This window comes from Simochromis diagramma, unplaced genomic scaffold (genome assembly GCF_900408965.1).
Source record: "Simochromis diagramma unplaced genomic scaffold, fSimDia1.1 OVJJ01000602.1, whole genome shotgun sequence".
Classification (NCBI taxonomy): Eukaryota; Metazoa; Chordata; class Actinopteri; order Cichliformes; family Cichlidae; genus Simochromis; species Simochromis diagramma.
This window is the reverse complement of record NW_024387040.1, coordinates 8,808,928-8,836,327: the sequence shown is the minus strand read 5'-3', so window position 1 is coordinate 8,836,327 and position 27,400 is coordinate 8,808,928. Positions and strand designations below refer to the sequence as shown.

General features: G+C 38.8%; 2 protein-coding genes across 3 annotated transcripts in view; one reads left to right on the top strand and one right to left on the bottom strand.

Moving 5' to 3' along the window:
• Nucleotides 1-5,000, bottom strand: part of pou6f2 (POU class 6 homeobox 2) — a 76,812-nt gene extending 71,812 nt beyond the window's left edge. The window contains 2 exon segments of the mRNA XM_040043697.1: nt 2,975-3,072; nt 4,855-5,000. Of these exon segments, the coding sequence (XP_039899631.1) occupies nt 2,975-3,072; nt 4,855-4,944 (188 nt within the window). The 5' untranslated portion in view covers nt 4,945-5,000.
• On the top strand, nt 4,948-27,113 carry vps41 (VPS41 subunit of HOPS complex). 2 transcript variants are annotated; one of them, XM_040043694.1, is made up of 28 exons: nt 5,151-5,171; nt 5,459-5,497; nt 10,999-11,106; nt 12,571-12,648; nt 15,473-15,547; nt 16,547-16,609; nt 16,699-16,764; nt 18,361-18,480; nt 18,566-18,712; nt 18,800-18,866; nt 20,024-20,121; nt 21,402-21,531; nt 21,667-21,782; nt 21,884-22,002; nt 22,365-22,446; nt 22,577-22,669; nt 22,753-22,880; nt 23,501-23,645; nt 23,746-23,787; nt 23,877-23,927; nt 24,012-24,149; nt 24,228-24,282; nt 24,363-24,503; nt 24,603-24,739; nt 26,290-26,389; nt 26,478-26,522; nt 26,616-26,695; nt 26,807-27,113. In XM_040043694.1, the coding sequence occupies exons 1-28, from the start codon at nt 5,151-5,153 to the stop codon at nt 26,885-26,887; spliced, it is 2,565 nt and encodes an 854-aa protein (XP_039899628.1). In that variant the 3' UTR covers nt 26,888-27,113. The 2 variants fall into 2 exon arrangements, with proteins under 2 accessions (XP_039899630.1, XP_039899628.1); XM_040043696.1 differs by lacking the exon at nt 5,459-5,497 and having other exon boundaries at nt 4,948-5,171; nt 26,807-26,887.
• The last annotated feature ends 287 nt before the right edge of the window (nt 27,114-27,400 follow it).

Genomic DNA, 27,400 nt, shown 5'->3' with positions numbered 1-27,400 from the left:
TCACCCAGTTTGGCCTCGGCTCGGGAACAGGTCGCAGAAACAAGAAAAAGCACTTGATGCCCTGCTCTTCGCCTCACGCTCACCAAAAGCCCTCAGTGGGTGGAGAATCGGTGGTTAGCAGAGCGTCCCGAGTGTCATCAGATATCCAAGCTTAGAGCTGGTGGTTTTACCAGTGCCGTTCCAGTGCGAGAGGTCACTGGGTGGCGGTCTTCAGCATGTGATCGAACACTCAAGGTGAACACTCCTGGTTCACGAAGAAAGAAAAGATAAATAAATAACACCCCGTGTAACTGTCATGGCATCATTTTATATTAATAAATGATCTCTGGTAGTTTTAAAGTGTACCAAATTATATGTGACTCCAAAACCGCATTACCTTCTTATCAACAGCGGAAAAAAGCAACAAATGAAGATGTTTCAGAAACAGGAATAGTGTCAAATTAAAACTGAACAAAAAAGATGTTACATAGTTACTGTGTAATGACATAAACAAAGGTAGAAAGTCCATTTGAAAAGCAGCTGTCTGATGGTAGATTAGTTTGATTAGTTCAGCTGATCAGAATTTTTAAATGTAAGAATTGTATCCTGTTTGCTATACACAGATTGTGAGACATTTCAAATGTTCAACATGTGCATGTATTTAAAAAGCTAGGGGTCGCCACAGCAGGTAGCTCCTTTTTACGCCGGATGCTCTTCCTGTCACAACCCCAAAGAGGTTTGTGTCTCCTCCTGGGATTAAACTGGGTCTCTTTCACTTATTAGGTGAACGTGTAATATACCCCACTGTGGGACCACTCAGTATTTCCTTGCAATTAATGATTATTTTAATATTAAAGGAAATAAGTTAGAGATATTAGAGATAAACTGATGATGAAAATGATCATTAGTGGCAGCCATATGTCTCAAAACAAACTTTTCTCTCACAAAACCAGCCTTAATAAGTGAGACTGAAAAAACCCTGGAGATTAAATATTCTGTAATCTTCTGAAGCGCCTTTGTTTTTTTAAAAGTTGCATTGTGGAAGAAAAGTGCAAAAGAACCACACAGTCTGTTGAAACTTTAACAACTATGGTTAATTTTGTACATATATAAATATTTAACCTCCCGAGACCCGAGCTCTTGTTTGGGATGCATTTTTAATTTCTCCTAGCTATTTGGGATTAGTTGAACCAGAAAAGTATAAAATCTAAATATTATGTTTGAACAATGGGCACACGCTACTTAAAAAATTACAAAACACTTTATTGAGCAGCATTACGAAGAATATTCAAGAGGTTAAAACATGTTTAGAGTATTAGGTGTGGAATTAAAGTGCAGTTCAATAGCTTCAAATGATCTCCAACATACTGGAGGCATATGCAGGGTGATTTCAACCTGGGACAGGCTGCAGCACACCAGCCTGCTCTGAAAAACGCACGACAGAATGAGGTTTATAATCCACCCGAAAGACAAAATTCTCTTTCATGCTTTCTTTGTCCTTAAACATTAATGTAACGTCAAACCATCAGCTCGCTCTGTAAGTTAACACGACTTTCCGAGGTGACAAATGTTCTCCAGTCTCTGAGAAATCACACACAACAGCTTCATTTGCTGCTATGAGTGACGTAAAAGGCACGTAAATACTTTAAGTATCTGATTTTTCTTTGGACCTGTGTAATGCAAACAGACACATACGCTCAGATTAATAACGCCTGATATCGGCGAGTATTCATCTGCTTTAAGATTAAAATAAGGTTTCTTTAACATTTTGTAAATCATTTTATTTTCCACCTTAAATGAAACATATAATGTCTACACTGAAATAATGTATCGACACTTTTTGAAGCGATCATTATATATTTTATGAATATGTGGATGTGCTGTGATGGCCGAGCATATGGAGATGTGTAATGTGGTTTGTTAGGTGATGATTTGTCTCCCCCTTAGGGTTATTAACCAAACTGTTCTTCTGTCTATGCTTTCACTTCATCCCTTTGTGCATCTAAATCTCAACAAGTGCTGTTAATAGTGTTAAATTACTCTCGGAAAAATGCAGCCAATTTGTATTATTTTATCTGCAGCTGATCTAACAGACTGTTATCGGGACTCGTGGGGTCAGGGGTGTAAATATCTGAGACTTGAGATGATTTTTCTTTTCGCGCTCGTTAATATGATCAACAGTTATCCCTCTCTCCTCCACTAAAGCTAAAACGCTCCCCAGCGGACGGTCGGCGGGTCAGTGAAGGCTGAGGGCTATCAAAGCAGTGTATTAAAAGGAGCTCTTTGAAGCTTGTAAACCACAGTGCCCAGCAGGTCCACAACAGATAGACGCCTCTGATTGGTCAGGTGTGTGTGTGTGTGTGTGTTTTCTGCTGGATCGATCCACCGAGCTGACATTCTGGAGCATCAAAGCTTTCGGTGCACTAATCTGACTCCTCCTATGAGGGCGAGGGTTGTTTTTACTATTTTACTTTTTTGTCCATGAGGTGCTTAAACTTTAGATGGGGCTCTTGCATGTTGCATGATGGGAGAGCGAGCAAAGCATATGTTTTGGAGGTTTGAAAGGGAATGAAAACAAATCAAGCTTGGATACTGTATTTATCGAGTGATAAATAATGCAAAACTATAGAGAGAGAGATGGAGAGAGAAACAGAGAATCACAGGGCCATCCATTGGGCGTACCACTGGCAGCAGCAGAGGAGCGACACCGCAGAGATTCACACACTGCTGCTCCTCAAAGTCAGTTTCCCCTCACACTGTCTCTGGAGACCTGCGCCACATACACACTCATGAAAGGTGTGAAAATCTGATTTCCCAAAAAGGATCGGTAATTCTCTGTGAGGGTGGAAGCCGCAATCAATAAATCATTGCTAAGCAGATTGTAAAGAAAAAAAAATTATTCCCCCTTGGTATCAGTGCATTAGGATTCTCCTGAGGATGGATGAGGCAAGACAGGGGTGTGAGACAATCTCAATAAAGAAGAGGCAAATCATACCTTTGGCATTCATCTGGACTCAGGCAAGCAGCTGTCAGCAGAGTGACGGAGGACCGGGCGAGTCGACCAATATCCGAAGCCACCATGTTCAGAGAAGTCTGCAAATATATAAAACAAATAGCCTAATTATTACTGGAAGTCTTGCTGACTGTGTTTGCTTTATTAGTGAATGCACATTCCTTTATTAAGGCAGGCATAGGAAACAACCTCAGAAAAGTACTGTACTTTTAATTGTATATAAATCTACCACAGATTTTACTTCAAAAAGAGGCACAATAAATACTTTCAGCTGCTATTTCTCATCATAATAACGCACAATCTGGATGCAATTACTGCTTATTACCAAGTGGACAAAGTATTCATATTCTTTACCATCAAGAGTAAAGATGCACCTATATACATATTTAGCTTCCTTCCTACAACTGTAACACTGCTAAACACCATGTGACAGTAATTATGTACAACCCTCATGTGCAATATTCCACTACCCAATTCCACATCCCATAACTCGGGACATACCTCACTGTGCACATTTTATAATATGTAAAATAACTCATGTAAAGTGCACTTTTTTACTGCTCAGCTTCACACAATTACAACCCTAAGGCATATACATTACACAGACAGATGCACAGCCTGTAAATAAATAACTCATGTTCAGTCCAACCATGCAATATTAAGTCCCAATACTTTTTACTCTTTAATGCTTGTCAGTAAATGATGTATTTTATATTTATAATATTTATATTATGTATTTATGTAAAATGTTTATTTTATCTAAGCTTTTTTTCACCATCTTAGCAAGTATTACCTGATTTCGTTATGTTTGCTTAATGATAATAAAGTGTCTTGAATCTTCAATACAGTCTTGGCAGTAAAATGCATATTTAAAGTATCAAAATATATATAATTATAATTTAATATTCTTCTGAAACCAGGGGACTCAAACAATAGCTGAAGGGTTAATTTAGCCACCACGTTCAGACAAATCTGGACATACTTAAATCGAATAGTCTTAATCATTTCAGTTAGTGTTGTTTGTCCTGTTTTATTCAAATTGTCTTAATTAAGACAAAGAGAGATTGTGAATGAATTTAAAGTCTTGTAAGTTATCATTTTGAGATTATTGCTTCATTTAGTGCTCAATTATTAGAAGAACATTTTGTGTATTTTACCTCACATTCTTCTGTATATCTGGCTAGTGGCAGTAAATAATCAATATAAAAGGGGACAATCTGTACAGTAAATACTTTTGCCTAACAATTCTTGTAATGATACTCATAATTACTTCAGAGCCATTACTTTTGTAAAAACTACTTAATTATAAGTAATAGTATTGATGGACTTTAAGCAAAAGTAGCATGTTTCTGCTGTTTGGAGCTATTTTTATTATTTACTATAAATGATATAAATTTCTCCTCTAGGGAAAAACTACACTATTTGCCACTGATATGTTTCAGACAATTAATACAACAAATTAAAATACTCAGCTGTATACAAGGGGGTGGATTTAGCTGGCTCCTTTTAGCCTCTTATTTGAATACCTTTTAATGACAGCAGAAATCAGCCTTTTTTTTATCATCCCCTTGGGGAAAGTTTGGAGGACTTTTAGTCCAGGTTAATTTATTGTATCTGGCGACCGTTCAAATTTTTAAGGTTGGTCTATTAATGTTGTCAGTGAAGATGTGCTTTATGGTTATACCTAGCTTTACTGCGGGTTATTTGGCTGCAGTTTCAAGACTGTTAGCTTCAACTGAAAAAAAAAAGACATTTTCTTCACAAGTTTGCCGTCTGACACTTAAGAAAACAGACACTTGGATTGTTAAAACCCAATAAAACTTGCTACAAGTATTTGCCACGAAAAACATATGAACTGTCACCTGGCATCGTTTTTTTAAATAATCGTCTCCTTTTATTCTGTCGGAGTATCCGCGTTGTCGTTTCTCTATCTGAATGACTTCATTACCCATAACGCCTTGATACTCGAATTCAAGTCATGTGATTTAGCTTATGACTGGAAGCAGGTTTCGACAACAAACATCACTTTGCTGTCACGTAACAGCGGGTGTTTCTGAGATGAAACGAACCTTTAGCGGAGATTTAACGGATATTTTTAAAAATATTTGTTAAAGTATTATAGCTGTTACCTTTGGATATATCGCTAAATAATATCACAATGGCGGAAGTGGAGGAGCAGGTAAGCTCAAAATGCTAAAGCTAGCTAGCTAAATGTTTCTGTTTTAAACGCACTTACATCAAAAATGCATTCAAAGTGTGCCTGTGAGAGCTGTCTGCTGTGGTTTCATTTGATTTAGCTTCTCATCAAGCCATTCTCTGCTTGGAAAGCTAACATTTTAGGTGCTAATTTAGCTTTGCAGTTGTTTGGTATATATTTAATCGCTAAATAAATAGTCATGGCCTTTGAAACCAAGCTTTAACATTAATATATTTTTTTAAAGCAACCCAACATTTTTCTGCTTTTAGGTCAGACATCCAAGTGAGGAAACCACAGATGAGTCTGAGGTAAGAATCAAAAATACCTCATCATTTTAGCTCATCTAAGATGAATTTATTTTAAGAAATCTTGATATATATTTAAAAATAATAATAACTGGAAAAAATGGACTTGAATGTGTCATGCAGTTGCACCAGTATGTCAGTGTAGACATGCATCACCAATAATATACTGTCAGTGACAGAAGTGTTCATATTTCTGTCAGGTTTGGATGCTTTTTGAAATCTCTGCCTACTGAAGGGGCTGTAATACATAACATAGCCTTTATCAGCACAGCTTGATCCCTAAAGGATCTTTGTCAGGTTCTGAGAGGTGTCAAACACTCATGAATTACATATAGCTTTCCAGATCCATCAATATTATGACTGAACTCTGGCATGTTACAGTACACCTGTGCTTCGGAGGAGCTCACATGGGCTGAATAAAATATAACATTACACATCACGCTGACAGGAAGGAGAATTTTTCTTCATCGGTAGCAGAGGATGGAATCATATATAAGATATATGCTGCATTTTGGACACCTGCACCTTTCTCAAGCTACTACTTTTTTTCTCAAGAAAATAAACCAGACTTGTAAATAGTGGTCTGTCTGTGCACCATGTGTTCAGTAGTCATGGACAAACACTCACTGGACTGTGGGATTGCAAGTCTCCTCTGAGTGGCTGCTGCAAACAGGTGATTATTTGCTTACAATATTGCAATATACTGTAGCTGGCTGCTGTTGTTACCAGCTTGACAGCAGCCTCGCTAGATGAAGGCAGCGAGGGGCTGTTTGCTCTACACTCTACTAACAGAAGAGATGAGCAGGGTAACAATCTGTCTGAGCAGTGGCTCTGGAAAGTCAGAGGCATTCTCTTCATCAACGTCATGATTTGGTTAGATTAGTCTAATTTGTAATAACATAATACAATAATAAGCCTGATTTGTAAGTGCTTTTTAGTATGCTCAGCGGATCAAACCCTTAAAACGATAGATTTAAGCAACATATTAGTTGACTGATTGCACCAATTTCCCCCTCTTTCTGCCTCAAACAAACTAACATGGTTAGATTTAACAGCTACAGCGTTCCCCTTAAAAGCAGACAAATGGGCGAGTCTTGCTTGAACCTTGAACATTAAGCTAGATGATGACACGAGGAGTCTCATTTAGCTCAGCTGTCAGTAGATGGAGAATATGGCAAAAATGGTTACAAATCAAAAGAAACCCCAGCAGCTGAAAAACGAAAGGGTGAGTTCCATAAAAGCCTGTCAAAAAATGTACTTTTGTGGTCCCGAAAGCACATAAAAGGTAGAGAAATGGAAGAAAAGACATCATGCATTGTATTTTTAGCAACTTGCTGGACCACTATAAGGCCCTAAGTGCTCTACATGATTCTGCCACTCCTTTAGAAGCAAATGAAATGGTTTAATGCTTATTTTAGCTTAGTTTAGTTTTATTCAGTCATCACATATTGCACAGACAGTGTAAACAGCACACAATAAATCAGGATCTCTGCACCATGTAGTGACTGAACAGAATCAGGCAGAAGCAACGCTTCTGTAAGCCTAGACTGCGGTCTTTTAATTCCAGAAAGAATAAATGGGAACAACATAATCATTCACACCCTCAAGTGTCAATAATTGATGATGTCTTTGTGCTACTGTTGGAAAAGAAAAAGCTAATTAATTAAATTCATGTTAGCAATTTTCAATAATTTAACCTCAACACTAGACGTTCACTTTGAGTACCAAAATCTAAAAGCTAATTTGTTAAACAGCATTATGAACACACTTTAATTTTATGGACAAAGGACCAAGCTGATGTCAGCTGGGAAAACAGTTTAAGCAAAGTTTTTATAGCATGTTATATGCTGGTTTCATAAACGTAGGTTTTTGGACACGACCCATGCAAATCAGGAGTTTGGTGGGAGTGTCACCAGCATGCGTGCTAGGATTGAAATTCATAAATGCAGTTAAGTTCAATATAGATGTTGATAATGACATCAAGACAGCCACTGTTAATATACTGCAGGTTGCGAGACTGACAGGAAATGATGATGTATGAATTTGACAAGTCTATTACTGAATTTGGGATTGTGGGCAGTATAAAGCTGCCACTGATGCTATGATCAGGATAAAGGTATGATCTCCAGTTATTTAAAAACAAGAACAGTCCTGCAAACAAATGGGCAAAGTTAGAAAACATTGGTTTCAGAGCTGTAAAGAAATGGCTTTAATCCACCCAAGTGGACTGAAACAAGCAAATATAATGATGGAAAAAAATTATTACCAGACTCTTGATTTTGTTTGATATAGGCAGGAACCCATGCAAGCACTGAAACATACAAGGTGTGCTTAACTAAGGTACATGATAATGTTAACTTTGTGTATTTTATCCTGTACATGCCCAGGTGTGACATGTATAGCTCAGTAGTTTGTGTCTAAATGCTACGTTTCTGAATGCCATAATTCATCAAAGATCATATTTTTAAATGTAAATTGATAGTTGATATATGACAGTTGTAAAACTGTTATTACTGTGTAACAGTGTAACAGTGTGTCATAAGCACCTTGTCCTGAAACTGTTTGGTCAAAAATCTTCTTTTAGTGATATTCGTTCCCTTCTTAATCAACCGGAAAGAAACAAAACAAACAGCAAATGAGTGACTTCGGTTTGAATATTGTTTGCATTATTTTATAAGCTGAATCATTCAGTGGATCAGTGTGAACCTAATAACCAGCCGTGTTAATAATGCATGTGGCTGTTTTCTGTAATAATGGATTGAATTTGTTTTGTTTTAAAGGTCAGTCCTCGCAATAAGAAATGTGAGGAAGTGAGCGATATGTTACGTAATCTTTTAATATACCCAGTTGATTACTGTTAATATCTTTTATTGTTGTTAACATGCAAAAAATGATAACGAAAAACCTGTAGCAGTGCATCTTCTCTGTCATAATTTATGATCAAGCACAATGCCTAGAAGCAGAAATACTCAGTGAGGTGGTTTGATAATCTTGGTGGAGAGCACTGTGTATGGCCTGCTGTGTTGAGTTGACTTTAAAGGCTGCAGCATGTGATTAATATAATTTTTATATATACTATGTGTTGATCTTTCCCTTACTTTGCCACCTGTGTGTAAACTGTGTTTATGACACATGATGATTTGTTGTTTGTCTTAATAATACAGGGTACACGCCTTCGTTTCTCCAACTAGTGTGGTCCTCGCTGTGCAGTATATTTAAAGCTGAATGTTTCCCTTCATGCTCTATTTTAACAGCCAATACTAAAAGAAAATGGCAAAAATGGTTACAACATCAAGGCCAGCTGAGTAGTTGACAAAACAAAGAGCAACTTACAAGAGATGGCAAAAGTTTTAAAATGGGTAGTTTCTCTGTGGGGATGAAGTTTGCCTTTGTTGTTTGATACGCCTTTGAAACCCGTGACAAATGCCCTCGCATCAGAAATCTCACAACCAGAATACACAGGAAATAGCCTAGATATGGCGTTGTTGAGTGGGAAAGGATTGTTTTTGAAAATAACATTTTTTCCACGCTATTGTCCCCCACCTCCAACCCAGTAGCACATAATGGCAGACAATGTTTTGAGTTGATGCACCCTCTGGGCAGCCACAGACTGTGCAGCATTGGTTATAAACTGAATTATGAGTAATATTCAGGCTGTGACTGGCCGCAAATGTTGACTCAGGCTGGAAAGTGTAACACAGTATAATACCTTAAGTTTGCTTTATGAAAAGACTATAAATTCATGTATTTCACTGGGGATGAACAGTGTCATGAAAAGATGTTGCTTTTATTGTTTTATCAAGCATTTCATGCAAGGTGATGGAAATTTTGTCTTTGTGCATACATCCCTCTATACACATATGTTCATGTACACAGGCTTCAAAAATGGATTAATCACAGTTATTGGAGACTGAAAGCTGCAGTAAATGCTGCTGAAAGGAATCCCAGTTATGCTTATACAGTAAATTTGTGCATTACCTGCATATTAGAAATGGATAAATAGCAGTGAATTAAATTAGATCGGTTAAAGCAAAACTGCCAAACATTGGGCAATTTTGTCTGCTTTTAGGTTCTCAAATGTGAGGATCTTATTCATCATTTCATCATTAAGTATAATGTAATTCAGTGATTGAAATAGCTGTTGTTATAGTGTTGTCATATTTTTAACTGTTTTCTCACTTTTGATGAACAGAATAATAATTCAAAGTAAAAAAAAAAACCTGATTGGGCTACAATAGAAATTTTGGGTGTTTGTGTCATTTTGTTGTTATTTATTCCTCCAGTTGTACCAGGGGAAAAGGAATAAAAGGAAATGCTCTTTATAATAAATAAAAAAACATCATTCAACTCTTTATCTCAGTGTCTTTTAAGGGTTAGGTTAATGTAACCCTATTTGGCTTGAAGTGGCATATAATGATAATAAGATGATTATGTGATTATAGTGAGATAATGATGTGTGGGAAAGAATATCGGTGCATCTCTATTTTAAATGAATATTTTATTATTTTCAAATTGAATGAAGATGAATGTGTTTCCACGTAATCATCGTCTCATTCAGCTATTAGGAATTCATGCAAAAACTAATAATTTGCAGCAATTTGTTGATCGGCTGTTAGTACTTCATTATGATAAGTGTGATAAGTGATAAACTCCAATTCTAATCAGTTTAGAAAAACATTAAGCAGGGATGTCACAATACCAGAAATTGAGTAGTTCCAATACCAAATGTATTAAATGATTCTCAATGCCCATTTAAATACCGCGGTGAAAATAAAAACGAAATTATTATTTTATTTACTTAAACATAAACTGCTTTATAAAAAGTCATTTCAAATTGTGTTGGCAGGTGACTTGCAGTCTATGTATATACACAGACTATGATATCTATTATATTTTATTTGTATCTTCTGAGAAGCACAGGTAAATTCACTGACCTCCAAGTGATTTTGCTTACATTAGTCATATCACTATAACCAAAACAAGTATTTAACCATTTTTGGTGCCCTCTTGATTGTTTTTGTAACAGTGACATTCACTGTTTCTCATAAAAACAAGCTCAATTTGTCTTCTAGAGTAATGATGTGTTTCTCCTTCTCTGTTATCTTAGTTCACACATCACTGCATTTGTTTTCTGTCAAAAAGGATAAAAATGGTGTAAAATGGTCTTTATGTCTGTTGGTATTGTGGTGCACATCTTTTTATACCCTTTTGTGTGCTTGCATAAAAAAAGATGCAAATCAGGGACTCGTGTGTAAAAATGTTGCTCCATAGAGCCCCTAGTGGTCAAAAACTAAATAAGCCACCTTTAAGATGTAACGTTGGACAAATAGGGATTTTTGTCATATTTTGTTGCACATGTTTCATAAAAATCTGATTTTAATATACAACATCAGGTTAGGTGGAGATTTTGCATATTTCTTTTCACTGCAGTGATGATTTGGGGGGTTTTAGGGAACAAGAATAGCGGTTGGAAAATATCATTAAGAGACTGCTTTCTTCACCAGGAGGAGGACAGTGAGGAGGAGCCCAAGCTGAAGTATGAGAGGCTCTCCAACGGGATGACAGAAATTCTCCAGAACGATGCAGCCAGCTGTATGACCGTCCATGACAAGGTAGAGGTTATGATCCACCACCCGCAGGGGCATTTCCGTGTCAGGTTCACCCATCTCGCGCAGACATTTCACATTGTTTAGGTACACATTTGAGAGATGTCAGCTTCAAAGTTGGATTTCTTCCCTTCTGTTGAATCTGTAAAGGCAGACCCATTATTTTCTCACCTTCCCCTGCTTTTCCCTCTCAGGGAGGTGAATCAGAAGGCATCAGGCACCATTGTCTTCTCCTCTTTTTATTCCCACTCTTACGTATTTTTTGCTCCTCGTCTCCCTTTGTTTTTTAAGAGGGCCACTCTCGGCGAGATGGTTAATCATCGTGGCACCAGCGGCACACTTGCACGCCTGAGCAGAGCAAAAGTCATACCCAGTTATGTCTCCTCACCTGATGTTTTATTAACCACTATTGATGTTCGTGTATTTGTTTGTACTTTGAGGATTCTGTTCCCCCCTTTTTCCTTCTTTTAACCTAAAAACAGCAACTGTGCCACAGAGAGAGAGACTGCTTTGCTGAAAATTTAAATTTGATCTGACTTGTCTTTCTTCTTGGGATTTCTATGCTTATGTACTTTTTGCCATCCAGCTACCTGTGTGGTCACACCACCACTACCCTCCCCCCACCCTCCTCTTCTGTGGCAAACTCCCACAACCCTAAAAGCCACCGACAGCACATACTGCCTTATGTTGCCTCATATTTTAAGTGTCTGAATCGGAATTTCATTTGAACAATTCCATTCTGATAAATCCCTTTAAAAGTCGCTCCGCCTCACAAGGTTGAACCCTTTATTTATTTATTTTTGGTTATTTTATTTGGGGAGATTGCAGGGGCTCTGTCTGACATGCTCAGCTGTGCCTGTAAATATAAGCATTTCATTATAGACTGCACTGAAGCATGCTGGCCTCGCCGCACATCCACATGCTGGTCTAGAAGGGAGGGGGATTAGGAGGAGGGCATGGAGCAGGGGCTGGGGTGGAAGAACACACACTTAATCTAATGCCAAAGCCCCCGGTTTCTATAATTTTTTTGTCCCAGTGGACTCGTGTACACACTCGCACGCACACATACATATGCACACGTGCGCTTCTGCCGAAGCACAAGACACGGAAACCAGTTGCTGCTCAGTAGAAATAATAGCCTTGTGCTGGGCAGGGAGGTGATTGGGTTGCATGGGAAGAAGTCAGATGTACAGTGCATTTATTATGCTTAAGCATTTTAATTTGAGGGGAAAAAAATGCCATTTCACACTGTCTGCTTTAATAAATAGGGCTTTTCCACCCCCTGCAATTTCACAGTTTTGCCTCCAAGCCCACCCAATCCCCACTTTGCCCATGCCACTGCAGATCCAGGAAATTTTTTTTTATCCTCTCCCACAGCCGTCATAAACACAAGATTTTTTTTTCTGGAAAATCTGGAATTGATTTCAGGTGTCTTCTGGTTTAATTTACATTACATTTGTCTCCTTTCAGTTTCTTGCCTTAGGTACTCATTTTGGAAAGGTCTTCCTGTTGGACATCCAAGGAAATATTACTCAGAAGTTTGAGATTGTGAGTACATTAAAATGCTTTGGGTTACATTAACCAATTACTTGAATTTAAAACACTTTTTAGCCTTGTTAGCTCAGTGGATGCAATGAGAGTCTGCTGTTTATGTTACTAACTACATTATATTGTTGTTCTGTTTGTTTATCAGTTGGCAGTCATGGTCCCGAGAGGAAAAGTTTTAATAACGCTGAGATTTCTGTAACTTTAACCTTTCATCCAGTGATGTCATCAGTTAGAAATCTGAATTTACTTTCTTGTGTAACTAAATACCTGTAAAATCAAAGTGATACTCATCTGCTGTACTTGGAATTCAATTCTACTTTTACTCCAAGACATATTAAACACATGAAATAAAGAATTGAGCCAAAAAACAAACATGTTAAAATAAAGTTAAAAAAACAAAACAAACATGTCAGAGGGCAAGAGCCATAGCCTGTATATTAAAGATGGGCAAAGTCACTTTGACGTCACCTTTTGGTTGGTGAAGTCTGATTTTTGAAACTTCAAACTGAGCATTTTGGCCATTTTATACTTAATGTACAGTACTGCATTCAATTTACTGCCAGGCTACAGCATCACTTCATACCCTACACAGTAACATATGAAATCCTGTTTTTGGTAATGAAAAAAAATTGTTTTGACAGGCTGAGCCAAGTCAACATTTCAGGTTATTATCTCAATTTTAAGCTTATTTCATCAGAAGTTTGAATTAGTTAATTGGAAAAAAAACACCAGTTGTGACAATAATACAAAGCTTTGACTTCTGCATGGAAAAAAATGTTTTTTGATTAGTGGAAACAAGATTGCATATAGCTTAACCTGCACATTCTCAGAAATCTGACTACAAGTTGCAGTGATGCAAACCTCAGCATTTGTAATTAGTCTGTTTGGTACTAATATCTAGTATAAACACAGTATTTTGATTAGCACAAGGATACCTGTGGGGAACAAAATTTAGTAGGTTGTTGTTGTGTCTAGCTTGCTCATTATGCTAATAAAATAGCTACTTTCCTGCCAGTGTAGACAGTTGTTTTATTACGAGCTCTGAGAGTATGTGTTTAGACTGAAGTCTTCATTCCTCCATGCATTTCCTAACCTGTTGGAGCTCCAACATTTTAGTAGCTGCTGTTTAAGATGTATTAGCTCCAACATGCTCAGTTCAGTTTCAGCCCTAAGTCATGCACACCAGCACACATCAATATGTAAGAGACATCAGCATTAGTAATTCAAAGCAGCACTATAAATTTTCCTTTAGCTTTTTAAAACATGAAAGAAACATGGATATTCCAGAGCAATCAAGTACCCTGCACACTTGTTAATAACAAAATAAGCACGTCATGCTTTGTTATCATTCTTGACTCTAAAAGGAGCCAGAGTTTACCAAAGAACATCATTAGCTAATAAATAAATGGTAAATGGCCTGTATTTGTATAGCGCTTTACTAGTCCCTAAGGACCCCAAAGCGCTTTACACAACCAGTCATCCACCCACTCACACACACATTCACACACTGGTGATGGCAAGCTACACAAATAAGATAGGAAACTGACAAATTAGACCACAAACTCATCAAGAAAGTGTTTACTGAGGTCACAGCTCGAGGAAGCTGACGACTGGATAACATAGATTTTTGCAACCCCATTTTTAGCCATTGTTTTTAGTTCTGCTGTCTTCAGAAACTGTATTTTGTTATATGAATGACGCAGAAAGCTTTAGTAGTGAGACAGACAGTGCTGTGGTCAAGACTGATACTGCTGTTAAATCATTAAAGGTCTAAGTGGAGTATGTATGGAATCATAATAAAGGTAAACACTGAGTCGAAAACCACAACTGGCTGATCAGATACCCAAAGAGGTTTTTGTTTTTTTTTTCATTGTAAAAATGCAATTCTCCTCCTGGCTGATGAAACTTTTATATTCCTGAAAAAAATACCTAACAGTCAACAGTGTTAACTCGGGCCCTGCAGACAAAATAATACAGTTTAGATCCCATGTGGAAGCAAAAGGAGATATTTTGAGATTTCACGTAGTACCCTGAAGGAAGATTTCACACCCAGAAATGAGCTTGCCTCTCTCTAATTTACTCCTACTATTTTACTACATTACTTCCACTGATCTGGAGGGAATGAACTCTGAACAATAATTTAATTTACAAGTCAAAAAAACAAAACCAAAAAAACCCCCCCAAACAAAACAAAAAACAAAAACTCAGTAATCAGGGCTGATTTGGTAGGCAGGGAGGAGTGGGTTTACATTACTGTACCTGCACTCGTGTTTCCAAATGTCGTGCGCCTGCTGAGCATGTTGATTCAAGTGCTACTTACCAGAGAAACTTACTGCTAGTTTTTAAAAAAAATCATAACCCGAAACAGGGAGGTTGTTTCACAGAACAGGAGAGACACAGCTGTGCTCTAGCTGTTGGATTTAATATGATTACCAAATAGCTGAAGCAACTGCTTTGGAAAAATTGGAAATCTATGATAAGCAAAACAACTTCTTTCCTCTTCAAGTCTACACTGAGGCACCGTCCTCACTTTAGGGACGTTTTTAAAGTAACATTTGCTGTAATTTATGCCATTTAGTTGATCCTTTTATCTTAAGAGCCCTAAATTTAAAAGCATCTGCAGCAGAGGGACCCCTAACATTTTCAGTATTAATGCACTCTCTATGCATTGACACATATGGGACCATGCATCCATTGCCTTTTTTTCTTTTTCCTGGCATTTCACTTAGTTGGGGTAAAATGTCAGCTAGCAACATTTGGCCATCCACTATGATACTCGCCCACCTCTTTAAAAAAACGATGCCGTGATATTGTGTCTCCGCAGAGTTCAGTGAAGATCAACCAGATCAGTCTGGATGAAAGTGGAGAGCATGTGGGCATCTGCTCCGAGGATGGGAAGGTGAGATCTCTCCACTCATCACCGCTGGCTAGTGATCTCTGGGCCTGCAGCAAAAAATGAAATCACCAATCAGTGCTTCTCATCTTTCATAATTCATCCTCTGATTCATATAAACTCGCCTTATCAGCCTGAAACTTTATCATAATGATTTGGAACTAGCAGCGAATTTTTAGACGGCACTTCCTCCGCACTCGGTGCATTAACCTGGAGTTTTATCTTCTCCATATCTACACATAAGCCCCATATTTTTTTCATGATGCGGGAATTTATAAAAAGCTTGTAACAATTTTGAAGCGTGGGGAGGGGTGGGAGGGAAGGATTGCACTCAGATCCGTTGAGCTGTCAGTCAGCCATCAGCCCATCTATGGATACCCTCTCCATGTTCTCCACCTTGCTGTTATCTTGTCTCTTCTCATCATTACCACCATCCTTCATGGATTTTGCAGTCAAGATATGCTTTCTGATATCGCCCTCCCCCTGCTTCCAGCACTCTGGTGGCAAAAACAAGATCTTGTCGCGCAAAAAAAGTGGAGCAGACAATTAAAATCAATGCTATAGCAATTGTTTGCCCTCACCAATTCAGCTGGCTGATAATCCTTTGAAATCTAACTTAATCCTTAACCACTGCTGCGGTTCAAGAGATGAGATAGCGTCAGAGTTTTATATTATTTCCCCATCTTTTTTTGGTGGTGTTGGGGGGGCTTCAGGTAGAGGAAAAGTGGGCGTCATGTACTCTAATGGTACATTAAAGGCTACTGTAGCCAACTGAGGCTGTGGTCAGTCCACGATTAGGATTTCTGCTGTAAACCCTGCAGGGTTCGAAGAATCAACTGGCCCCACTAATTGGTGACCCAGTGGAGAAGTAGGGAGCCAATCAAAAGTCTTTTCTGACCACACTTCCCCCCGCTGGCCTCAGATAGTTGCAGAGGCAGCAATTAAAGGAGAAATTTTGAGTTATTCACCTTTGCTTGCTGTTCTGCTGCACCGTCTCTGTTCCAGGTTCAAGTATTCGGCCTCTACACAAGAGAGGGCTTCCACGAGAACTTTGACTGTCCCATCAAAGTAAGTTTTTCTGCAGACTTGCAGTGTTATAGGATGGAAAATAGAATGAATAGATTTCGCTCTTCTAAACTGTTAAACGTTCTTCACAGGTGGTCGCATTACACCCTCAGTTCACCAGATCCAACTATAAGCAGTTTGTCACCGGGGGTAACAAGGTAGGTTTGAGTAGTACTTTTTACTTGTGCGCTTGTTACACCCACTTTTGTTTTGTTTTTTTGGGTTGTTTTTTTTTTTTTTATAACCGCCATTTTCAAGACATTTCCTGCCGCAATAATGCGTCCTGATTGTGTCCGGGTGAAACCGAATCCTGCACACCGTCTCGCTTTGGCTCTGCTGAGGGCGACGCGCAGGCCTTTGTCTGGTGTGAAAGGCTCTTACTTTTCTGTCTTTTCGCTGGAGTGCTCTCGGGAGAGCTGCCCATTTTCACAAAGTGCTGTTCGCTCAACAGTGTTTGAAAGGCAATGCTTCACAAGCACAGCAAATAGATGTCATTATCAAGAGGGTACATAGTCTTAGGATTTCCGGGCGCATACGGTGATCTCTCTCTGGAAGTTGCCTCCGCTGGGTATGTCATCGCGGAAGGTGAAAAGCATATTAGACATAAGATTTGTCATTTTCTGTTTTTTTTTTCTTCGTCTTTGAGGTAAAAACAGCTACCTACTAGCGCTTGCCTATTACACTACTACAAGCTGCACCGATGTGGCGCCATTGCACAAACCACCTATAAATAAAGTGTGCTGACATTTATACAACAGGGGCGAGGAAAAACTTTTACCACAAAACTCCATTGTTATTGTTACTTTGCTATTTTCTTTCAATTGGCACTGATTTCTCTCAGTTCCAAGTTGTGAAGGCCTCCACAAGTTGCCTGTGATGAAAATCAATACCCCTCAACGGGAGCCACATCCTGTCAAAGGAAATTCAATTTTGTTTCCCCAGTTCTTTTGTCATATCATCTTTTTGTCGAGCAAACTGTTTATTAACATAGGCCAAATGTTGAATTAAAGAGCCTATACAAATTTCTCCCGGCCGCCTTGGTAATAATATGCACTTTTGGGGGGCTTTTTGTATCACTTTATATAGTGAGAACCGCAACAATGCAGGGAATGTGAATGACTTTGTCCTCCACAGAAGGTGCGGTGCAAGGCCTGAAAACTTAACTTAAGCTTTAATTCATGAAATAGCTCTCAGGGCTGTCAATGCCACATTGCATTGTGGTTAAAAACACCCAAGCCACGCACATCACTCAAAGCTCTCTCGGAGCTTTCACAGCTTTTTCGAGACGGCACAAGAGTAAAGATGGTGCACGCAAAAAGTAATGAACTTATTCGTGTATCTTACGTTGTTATCCACGGCACCTTATGTTAATGCCGTGTATCCATGTTATGATGAGAAGGATGTATTAAATCAAAACTGTAATGCCTCATATTTTCAACACCATCTTCACAAATGATTTCGGCCATGTGGATGTTTAATGTTTTCGTCCACCAGTGGAGCTGGTGAAGCTTCTCCCTCAGGTTGACTCACGTTGAGCCATCCATCTTTATTTTTTTTGTGCTTAAATGCTCCAAAGTGGGATTAAGTCTGCACATGTGGAGGAAAATAGGGCTTTACTTCATGATTTTATCAGACATAGCTTCCTAACTGCTTGTTCCAGTATAATACACTGTTCATCTACTGCCCTCTGTAGGCTGGGGTGTAATATTGCACCCTTGAATTAAATGTCCTTACTTTTTTTTCCCCCCTTCAAGCTCCTTCTGTATGAGAGAAACTGGCTGAATCGCTGGAAGACTTCAGTTCTACATGAGGGCGAGGGAACAATCACTAATATCAAATGGAGAGCTAACCTGATTGCATGGGCCAACAATGTGGTGAGATCTCCGCGACAGTTAAGCAAACCCCGATCCTTCTGTATGCACAGCTTCGTATGTAAAAATGCTGCTTGTTTACCTTCAGGGAGTAAAAATATATGACATCAGCACAAAGCAGAGGATCACCAATGTGTTGAGGGATAATGTGAGTTTGAGGCCCGACATGTACCCGTGCAGCCTGTGCTGGAAGGACAACACCACTCTCATTGTCGGCTGGGGTTCTTCCATTAAGGTTTGCTTTGTTTCCTGCTCGTGTTAATATTAATCACAGGCGCCGGCTGTGGCGTGCGTTCAGTCTAATCTTCTTATTTCTCTTCAGATTTGTGTTGTGAAAGAGCGAAATCCAACTGAAATGAGAGACCTGCCCAGCCGCTATGTGGAAATAGGTACAGAGCACCCCATTTCGTCTTCCACATATGAGACCACTGAAAAATGTTCACACTCTGAGTCACAGAGTTAATGAAATCTGTGCACTGAGTAATATTTTTACATAAGTTAGAGATTGCAAACGTCCTCTGTGCCTCGTAATTTAGCTCTAATTTTACATATCGTTGAAATCGTGTGGTTACGATATTGATCATCCTAGTTAATCCTATATTATTGATTGTGCTTCTGAGGAAAACTTCTGGCATTTATGTGCATCGTACTTTAACACATACCTCTCAGCTCAGCGTTGTTGCAGACCAAAAACACTCTCTCATGGCAATACTTCTCCGATGGCAGCAGCCTCTCTTCAGTTTTATCTTCTCGGTTCTTTTGTCATCTCTTTGTAAATCAATTTTTTTTATTAACATGGCCCAAATGCTGAATTAAAGAGCCCTCTCTTGGCGTCCTTGGTAATGTTAAGCGCCTTGAGATGACTGCAGTGAATTAGCGTTATATAAATTAAACTTAATTGAATTGAAAATGGAATTTTAGGTACTTCTGTGGGGCTCTTTGTCTCAGTTTATATAGTGATGATTGTAAAAATTCAGGGAATGTGAATGACGTTGTTTCCCAAGGCCTGAAAACTTAAATTGCAGTTCATGCTCCTCTGGCAAGACAAAGGCTCACACTGCAAAAACTTTTTGGGAGTGGCTTGGTTTTAAAGCTTGGGGCTGATCGGGGCACAAAGTATAGATGTAAATATGATATTATGGGAAATTTCTACCACGTCAACTGCAGAAGAAGGCAGTGCTGCAAGAAGAAAGGGTCCTGTTGTTCAGGCGGCTTTAGATAAATTGAAATGGCGCTCAGGTTCAGTCTGTGCATACTTTTAAGATGGAAAAACAATTAAATGAAATAAATGCATTTCATCTCCTTTTTCTGCTTTCTAAAGTCTTTAACTGAGAAACAAAAAAGTTTAATAGTTGCTTACTTTAGTAGTTGTAAAGCTAAAGGCTGCGTTATGCACGTATCCTTTTAAGTTCAATCGATGTATGAAAACAGAAGGACACTTACGTATAACTACACAAAAATGTGAGGCATTAAAGGGAAGAAATATTTCACCTTGTTCTCACTCACTTTCTTTAAATGTGGATTGTTGATATTTTGTTTCTTTTAGTTTCTGCTTTTGAGACCGAGTTTTTCATCTGTGGGTTGGCACCGCTGGCAGATCAGCTGGTCACTCTGTTCTTTGTGAAGGAAAACTCTGATCAAATGGTAACAATATTTTTTCTTTTAACATACAAGAAAAGTCAATAAGTTGTTAGGCATTTTTTGTGCATCTTTGCATCTGTCTATAATGACACTGGATTGTAAATTCAACAGTCAAGATGGAAGTGCATACTTTAAGCTTTAAATCAGTGGGTTTTCCAGAAAGGTTGTATTACTGTTTTATTCATAGTACCTAATTTTCAGAGTGACAGCGAGTTTCATTGCCAGGTGAGGCCTGTACCCCTCATCACTCCATGAGAAATTAAGCAGATAAAAGATCTGTAGTTGATTCCAAGCGTTGAACTTTTATGTGGTATCTTTTTAGTGGAATTCTCAATATGAAGTCCAAAGATGTGCCAAAGTGGTCATCATTAGGCCAAAAAGCAAAAACCTTAGGAATAACTAAATTCAATCTGCTTCATTCTTAAAAAGAAGGAATCCACTGTCTGGCTGAGCAGCACCAAAAGGCTGAGAGACCAAAGAAGACGTTGATGATAAGTTATTTCTATGGTTATGAAAAAGAACTTTGCGACATGTAACCATGTCAGAAACACTCTCAAGGCAATAAATGTGTCGTTGTCATGGTCTACCATCAAGAGATGCCTTCATGAATGTAAATATAGTGCGTTTACAACAAGGTGCAAACCACTGATTACACTCAAGAAGAAGGCCAGATTAGACTTTTTGGAAAATATCTAAAAGAGTCATGAAAAAGAAATGGAGGTATGAAATCAAGATGAACTTTTACCAGAATGATGGGAAGAGAAACAACTCATGATCTGAAGCATACCAGATCATCTGTCCAACATGGTGGAGGCGGTGTTATGGCATAGGCATGTATGACTGCCAGTGGAACCAGGGCACTAGTGTTTGTTGATGATGTGACTGCTGATAGAAGTAGCAGGATGAATTGTGAGGTGTGCAGGACAACACTGTATACTCAGATTCATTCAAATGCTGCAAAACTGATTGGAGAGAACTTCATATTGCAAATGGACAGCGGTCCAAAGCAAACTGCAAAAGTAACCCTGCTTTTTTTTTTTTTAGTCTTTGACTACAAAGGATTTTTACCCAGGTGTTAAAAACAATCCAAATTTTTTAAATTATAATTTTTGTTTTACAATTACTGTTGATTGTATAAGAATAGCTGTAATTTCTAAACAATTAATGCAAAAGTTTTTGTTAAACCCTTAAATTAAAGCTGAAAGTCTGCAAAAGTGTGCACAACAAATGTGTAGGTGTTCAAAAACCTAAGTCACATATAAAATCATTACATATGTTCGCAGGATGAGGAGTTATGTGCGCGGCCTCGTCTCGACATCATCCAGCCTCTCCCCGAGAGCTGTGAGGAGATCTCTTCAGACGCACTGACGGTGCGCAACTTCCAGGACAATGAGTGCAGAGACTACCGCCTCGGTGAGACTGTAAAATCTGCTCCCAGAGAAATGTCACGCTGCCTTTTACTGCAGCCTGATTTCATTATGCATCGATTATCAAATGTCAGCTGTAATGTGGGAGTACGCAGAGGAATAAATGTATTTTCATCAACAGAGCATTCAGAGGGAGAGTCACTCTTCTATATCATCAGTCCCAAAGACATCGTTGTGGCAAAGGAGCGAGACCAGGACGACCATATTGATTGGCTGGTCCAAAAGAAGAAATACGAGGTTTGTGTTGTTGAATTTCATGAGGGTTGCTAAAGGTTAACGGCTGCAAGGTCAGAGTTTGATTTTGTGTCCTATTACTGCGCTTTTAACCATGACATCAGGAGGCACTGATGGCCGCGGAGATTAGCTTCAAAAACATTAAGAGGCACGACGTTCAGAAGATTGGAATGGAATACATCAACCACTTGGTGAACACGAGAGACTATGACAGCGCTGCGAGGTAAGTCCTGCATGTTTGCAGGTGAGCAGTGTTGGCATGAGATATGTAAAGAACGAGATAATGTTTTAGGAGCTCAACCAAAGAAAGTGCTTAAGTCCCTCAGTGACTAATATATTGCTCTAAAATTTGGAGGTGATCCCATAGAACATAAAGCTTTTTCCTAATTTGTGTGACCCTGACCTTTGACTTAGAGCTTGAAGTATTACAAACTAAAATGTTGTATCTTTATTCATATAATTGGACCACTTATGCTTTCTCTTCAAAAGACCAAATGTAAAAAGCAGAATCTTCTTTTTATCATTTAAATGATTCAAGTGTTTTGTTTTTAATTTAAATGTATTTATTTATTTACTTTTATTCAGAAAGTGTCAAAAGGTCCTGGGGAAAAACATGGAACTGTGGGAGAATGAAGTGTACAGGTTCAAGACCATTGGACAGCTCAAGGTAGGTTTTAACAGCTGTGCTTTGAAGGCATCACTAAAGTGGTTATAACGTTGCAATGAAGTGCGACGCTTGCCCTGTGGAAAGTTGTGTCTCTTATGCTGTATGTGGTGCCACTTCTGTCATGTTTCAGGCCATCAGTCAGTATTTGCCAAGAGGAGATCTGCGTCTCAGGCCGGCCATTTATGAAATGATCCTTCATGAATTCCTGAAAACTGACTATGAGGTAGGTTACACCCCCACCCGTCTGCAGTCTTGGCGTGATGAACGTACGACGGCTGATAGTGCGTGCTGCTTTTTTCTGTAAAGGGTTTTGCCACCCTGATCCGGGAATGGCCGGGAGATCTTTATAATAACATGGCCATCGTTCAGGCTGTCACCGATCACCTGAAGAGGGATCCCACCAACAGCACGCTGCTCACCACGTTGGCTGAGTTGTGAGTGGTCTTAACTTGAATATTACTTGAATATTGAATATTGAATATTACGGCACGGAGGCCAAGTTTTTAGGAGCGATTCCATGCGTGTCATTCAGTCTGTAAACACAATGAATTCTCATAAAACTTTGTAAGGGTGTAGATTGCGGTAATGTCAACAATCCATTAATATAACTTAGAAACTGCTATGGTTACACCTGTGCTGTGTTTTCTCAACATATACAAAGTACCATATGAAGATTTGACATGACATGATATTTTAAATCTTAAAAATGTCTTTAAAATATCACTTTTGACCTCTGACCTGTTCTTCAAGGTTGATCTGAAGGTCAAAGTGATCATAAGGCTATACAGAGCTATTTAAAACTATATTCTATATTTCTTACTGTTTGTATTAATAACATATAGTATATAGAATGATATATTTGGTCCTCTGACCTCTTCTTCAAGGTCAAATAAGGTGAAATTTTAAAAAAAATGTCTTTCATCTTTAACACTTTGCTTAAATTTCGACTGCCTTTGTTTATATTGGCAACATTTAGGAAATGATACTTGTATATGGGGATTTTAAATATCATGTTAAATTTGTTGTGAGTTGCTGGTGTTCGATGCTGTTTCAGGTACACCTACGACCAGCGATACGACAGAGCCTTAGAAATCTACCTGAGACTGAGGCACAAAGATGTTTACCAGCTGATCCACAAACACAACCTTTTCTCTTCCATCGAGGACAAGATCGTACTCCTCATGGACTTTGACAAAGAGGTAAAAAGTCATCACCGACTGATTTCCCCTTCATTTGTTACTTATAGATGTTGTTCTTATACATTTAAACCATTTAAACTGTATGACTTCATGTTGTCAGAAAGCTGTTGACATGCTTCTCGATAATGAAGACAAGATATCAGTAAGTACCCCTGAATTCTTTGAATCTTCTTTATCTTCCTGATTTAAACAAATGATTCTAAGTGATGGATTTTGTTTTGACTCCAACAGATAGACAAGGTGGTGGAAGAACTAGCAGACAGGCCTGAACTTCTGCATGTGGTGAGTTATATTTGAGCACCTTAGGTTACTGAATTCAAAACAGATGTTATAATGCAGGGAGTTTGACCAGCCTTTTGCCCACAGTACCTCCACAAACTGTTCAAACGGGACCACCACAAAGGCCAGAAGTACCACGAGAGACAGATAGGCCTGTATGCCGAATACGACCGGCCAAATCTGCTACCTTTCCTGAGAGATAGCACCCACTGCCCTCTTGAAAAGGTACATGTCATCCAATCATAAATTCTCGTCTTTAGAAGTGAAGTTGGGTAACATAAGTCATTTTGTTGGCCTCCTTAGGCTCTTGAGATTTGCCAGCAGAGAAACTTTGTGGAGGAGACAGTTTTCCTGCTCAGTAAGTGTTGATTAAGGATTAAGATTCGTACTCTCATTTGAAAAGATAAGGAAGAGCCTAATCAGACATGTTTCTCTCAGGCAGGATGGGAAACTGTAGACGAGCCTTGCAGATGATCATGGAGGAGCTGGCAGATGTTGACAAAGCCATAGAGTTTGCTAAAGACCAGGATGACGCAGAGCTGTGGGATGATCTCATCTCTTACTCTATTGACAAACCACGTATGTCACCAAATCTCCTATCGACTCAGTCATGGTAAACCTGTGCATCAATAAATCTGAACTTCAGTTATCTCTTGCTTTTTACTTTATTTACTCCAGCATTCATCACCGGTCTCCTCAATAATATCGGCACTCATGTTGATCCTATTCTGCTCATCCGTCGCATAAAGGAAGGCATGGAGATCCCAAACCTCAGAGATTCCCTCGTGAAAATCCTTCATGACTACAATCTACAGGTCAGACATGCGTCCCGGAGATTAGCTTGAAATTTTTTCCACACCCTTCAGCCCATTTCAAATTTACTGGGCCGTTTATAAGATAAAGGACATATGCTTTAATATCTTAAGAAATAAGTGAAGGAAATTTCAACAGTTCTTCTGTTTGTCCACATTTTGTCAGTCTGCTTTCTCAAAGAAATACATTGCCACAACTCCTTGGCTTAACCATCTTACTTTGGTGTGGTATGGAAAGCTGAAAGTAGTTCTGAAAAGAATGCAATCTATTCTTGACAACTCGCATCACAATGCTTCTTGGTGCAAACTACAGTATGTCCTCCTCACTGCAACTTTAAACTCTGCAAAAGCCAATCACTAGTCCGGATTAGACCCCTTGGTAGGGCAATCGTGATTTAAGATCCTATCGATCATTTAAAGCTTAAAAGACAGTTCTTTTCAATAATATAGTTGGTTCTAAGATCAAGGGACATATACAGAGTATAAAGAGATATAAAACCAGAGAGACATTTTAAATATGTTTGAGTTAAGTTGCAGGCGTAGTCATTGGAGGTTTTAATAAACTGTCTGACTGCAGTCCTGTGAATAAGTACAGCCTGTAGAACCACCTTTAACATCAATAAGTTGAAGTAATTGTTTTCTGTTTAACTTTACTAGTCTCTCACATCATTGTGCTTGAATTTTGACCCACTCTTCTTTACAGCGCTGTTCAGTTCATTAACGTTTGTGGGCATTTGTTTATGCAGAGCTCTTTTAGGGACTCACTGCAGCATTTCAGTCAGCTTGAGGTCTGGGCTTTGAGTGGGCCAATGCAACACCTTGATCCTCTTCTTTTTCAGCCATTCTCTTGTAGATTTGCTGCTGTGCTTGGGTTCATTGTCGTGTTGCATGACCCAGTTTCAGTTGAGCTTCAGCTGTCAGACAGTTGGCCTCACATTTGACTCTGGAATACTTTGATTTACAGATTTGTTCATGGTCAAACAATGACTGCAAGGTGCCCATGTGGCGTGCCCATTTAACACGCTAACAGAGGCCCGTAGAGTCTAAGATGTAGATATTGGGTTTTTTGCTATTTCTATGTGCTCTGTGGAGCGAATTCGCTGGGACATCCAGTCCTGGGGAGATTAGCAGCTGTGATGAATGTTTTCCACTCACAGTAGAATGATGAATCTCAAATCTTTTCGAAATTGGTTTATAAACCTTCCAACACTGAACTTTAAGGTCATGATTGTTGATGTCTTTCCTCCTTGGCATTAACTTACATTAAGCATTAACACACCTGAATGCTCCAGACCGGCAAACTGCTCAAACTTCTGCTTCTATAGATATGCTCACACTCACTGATGATCAGTTAATCAAGTGAGTTTGATTAACAGCACCTGGCTGCTCTCTCATCTTCTTAATTCAGTAAAGATGTATGTTCTTTTTCATATGACTATACTGTTAGAATTTAATTTGACCTCATTCGAGGGTGGTTTTAAATTGCTCAATTCACCGATTTCTGTACCTCTTATCCTGTTTGTTGACAGCTCGTTTGATTTCTTGTTTCTAAGATTCTTTTAAGGGAAGGCTGCAAAAAGATCCTGGTGGCCGACTCCCTCTCCCTGCTCCAGAAGATGCATCGAACACAGATGAGAGGCGTCAGGGTTGATGGTGGGTGCGCTTTGGTGTTCGTGCAGCTCCTTTTGAGATTAGCTATATTAAACTGGACTCTTAAGAACGTTGCTGCTTTTCTTTTCAGAGGAGAACATTTGTGAGTCATGTCATGCTACAATTTTACCCTCAGGTGAGTCATGTAATGTAGGTGTATTCATCTGTTTTTAATGTTGTATTGCATTTGAAAACTCTTCTTTGCCAATTTTTGCAACGTGTGTTTCAGACATGGCCAAAACCTTCAACGTGGTGGTGTTCCACTGCAGGCACATGTTTCATAAGGAGTGTTTGCCATCTTCAGGAACAGTAAGTGACATCTCTATATGCTGTATCACTCTTTACACATTGGTGCTGGGGTATTTTATCTGAGAAGCTCAAATATAACTTCCTGTAACTTTTCACTCTTTCCTGTCTCAGATTCCCGGGTTGCAGTTTTGTAACATCTGCAGTGCGAAGAGACGAGGGCCGGGAAGCGGAATACTTGAGATGAAAAAGTAATGAACGGTGTACTTAGAGTCTTATTACTGAACTGTCATGTCAACTCAGCGCATTGGTCAATAAATATTACTTCCCTTCAGTCACTCTACTCTAAACTTGCAAAAATCATAAATATTTATGTTTGACTGTCTCTGTACATTTACGTCTGCTTGCTTCTGATGTGTGTGTGATAACCTGTATGAAAATTAAAATGGAATTAAAGCAGTTTGTGGTTTGTGTCTGATAATTATACACATCTTTGTTAAAATCCACTTCAAGCTAATTGGGTAGAAATGTATTCAAAGGTAGAAGATGGCTGCCACTCCCCGAGCCTGATTCTGCAGGAGGTTTCTTCCTATTAAAAGGGAGTTTTTATTTCCCACTGTCACCAAGTGCTTGCTGAAAGGCCTTGAGCTGAGTGCTTTTGTGATTTGGCACTATATAAATAGAGTTGAATTGAAAAGTAGAGTTTAAAATGTTATCAAAGTGCCAATAAATAATCTCAATGAGAAAAAAGATTATTCTTTACTGACT

Bases quoted from the DNA above. Each gene is read 5' to 3' on its own strand.
- vps41 (XM_040043694.1), top strand. From the start codon at position 5,151: ATGGCGGAAGTGGAGGAGCAG. The intron at 22,881-23,500 runs GTGAGTGGTCTT...ATGCTGTTTCAG, and splicing joins CTCACCACGTTGGCTGAGTT to GTACACCTACGACCAGCGAT. The intron at 24,504-24,602 runs GTATGTCACCAA...TATTTACTCCAG, and splicing joins TTACTCTATTGACAAACCAC to CATTCATCACCGGTCTCCTC.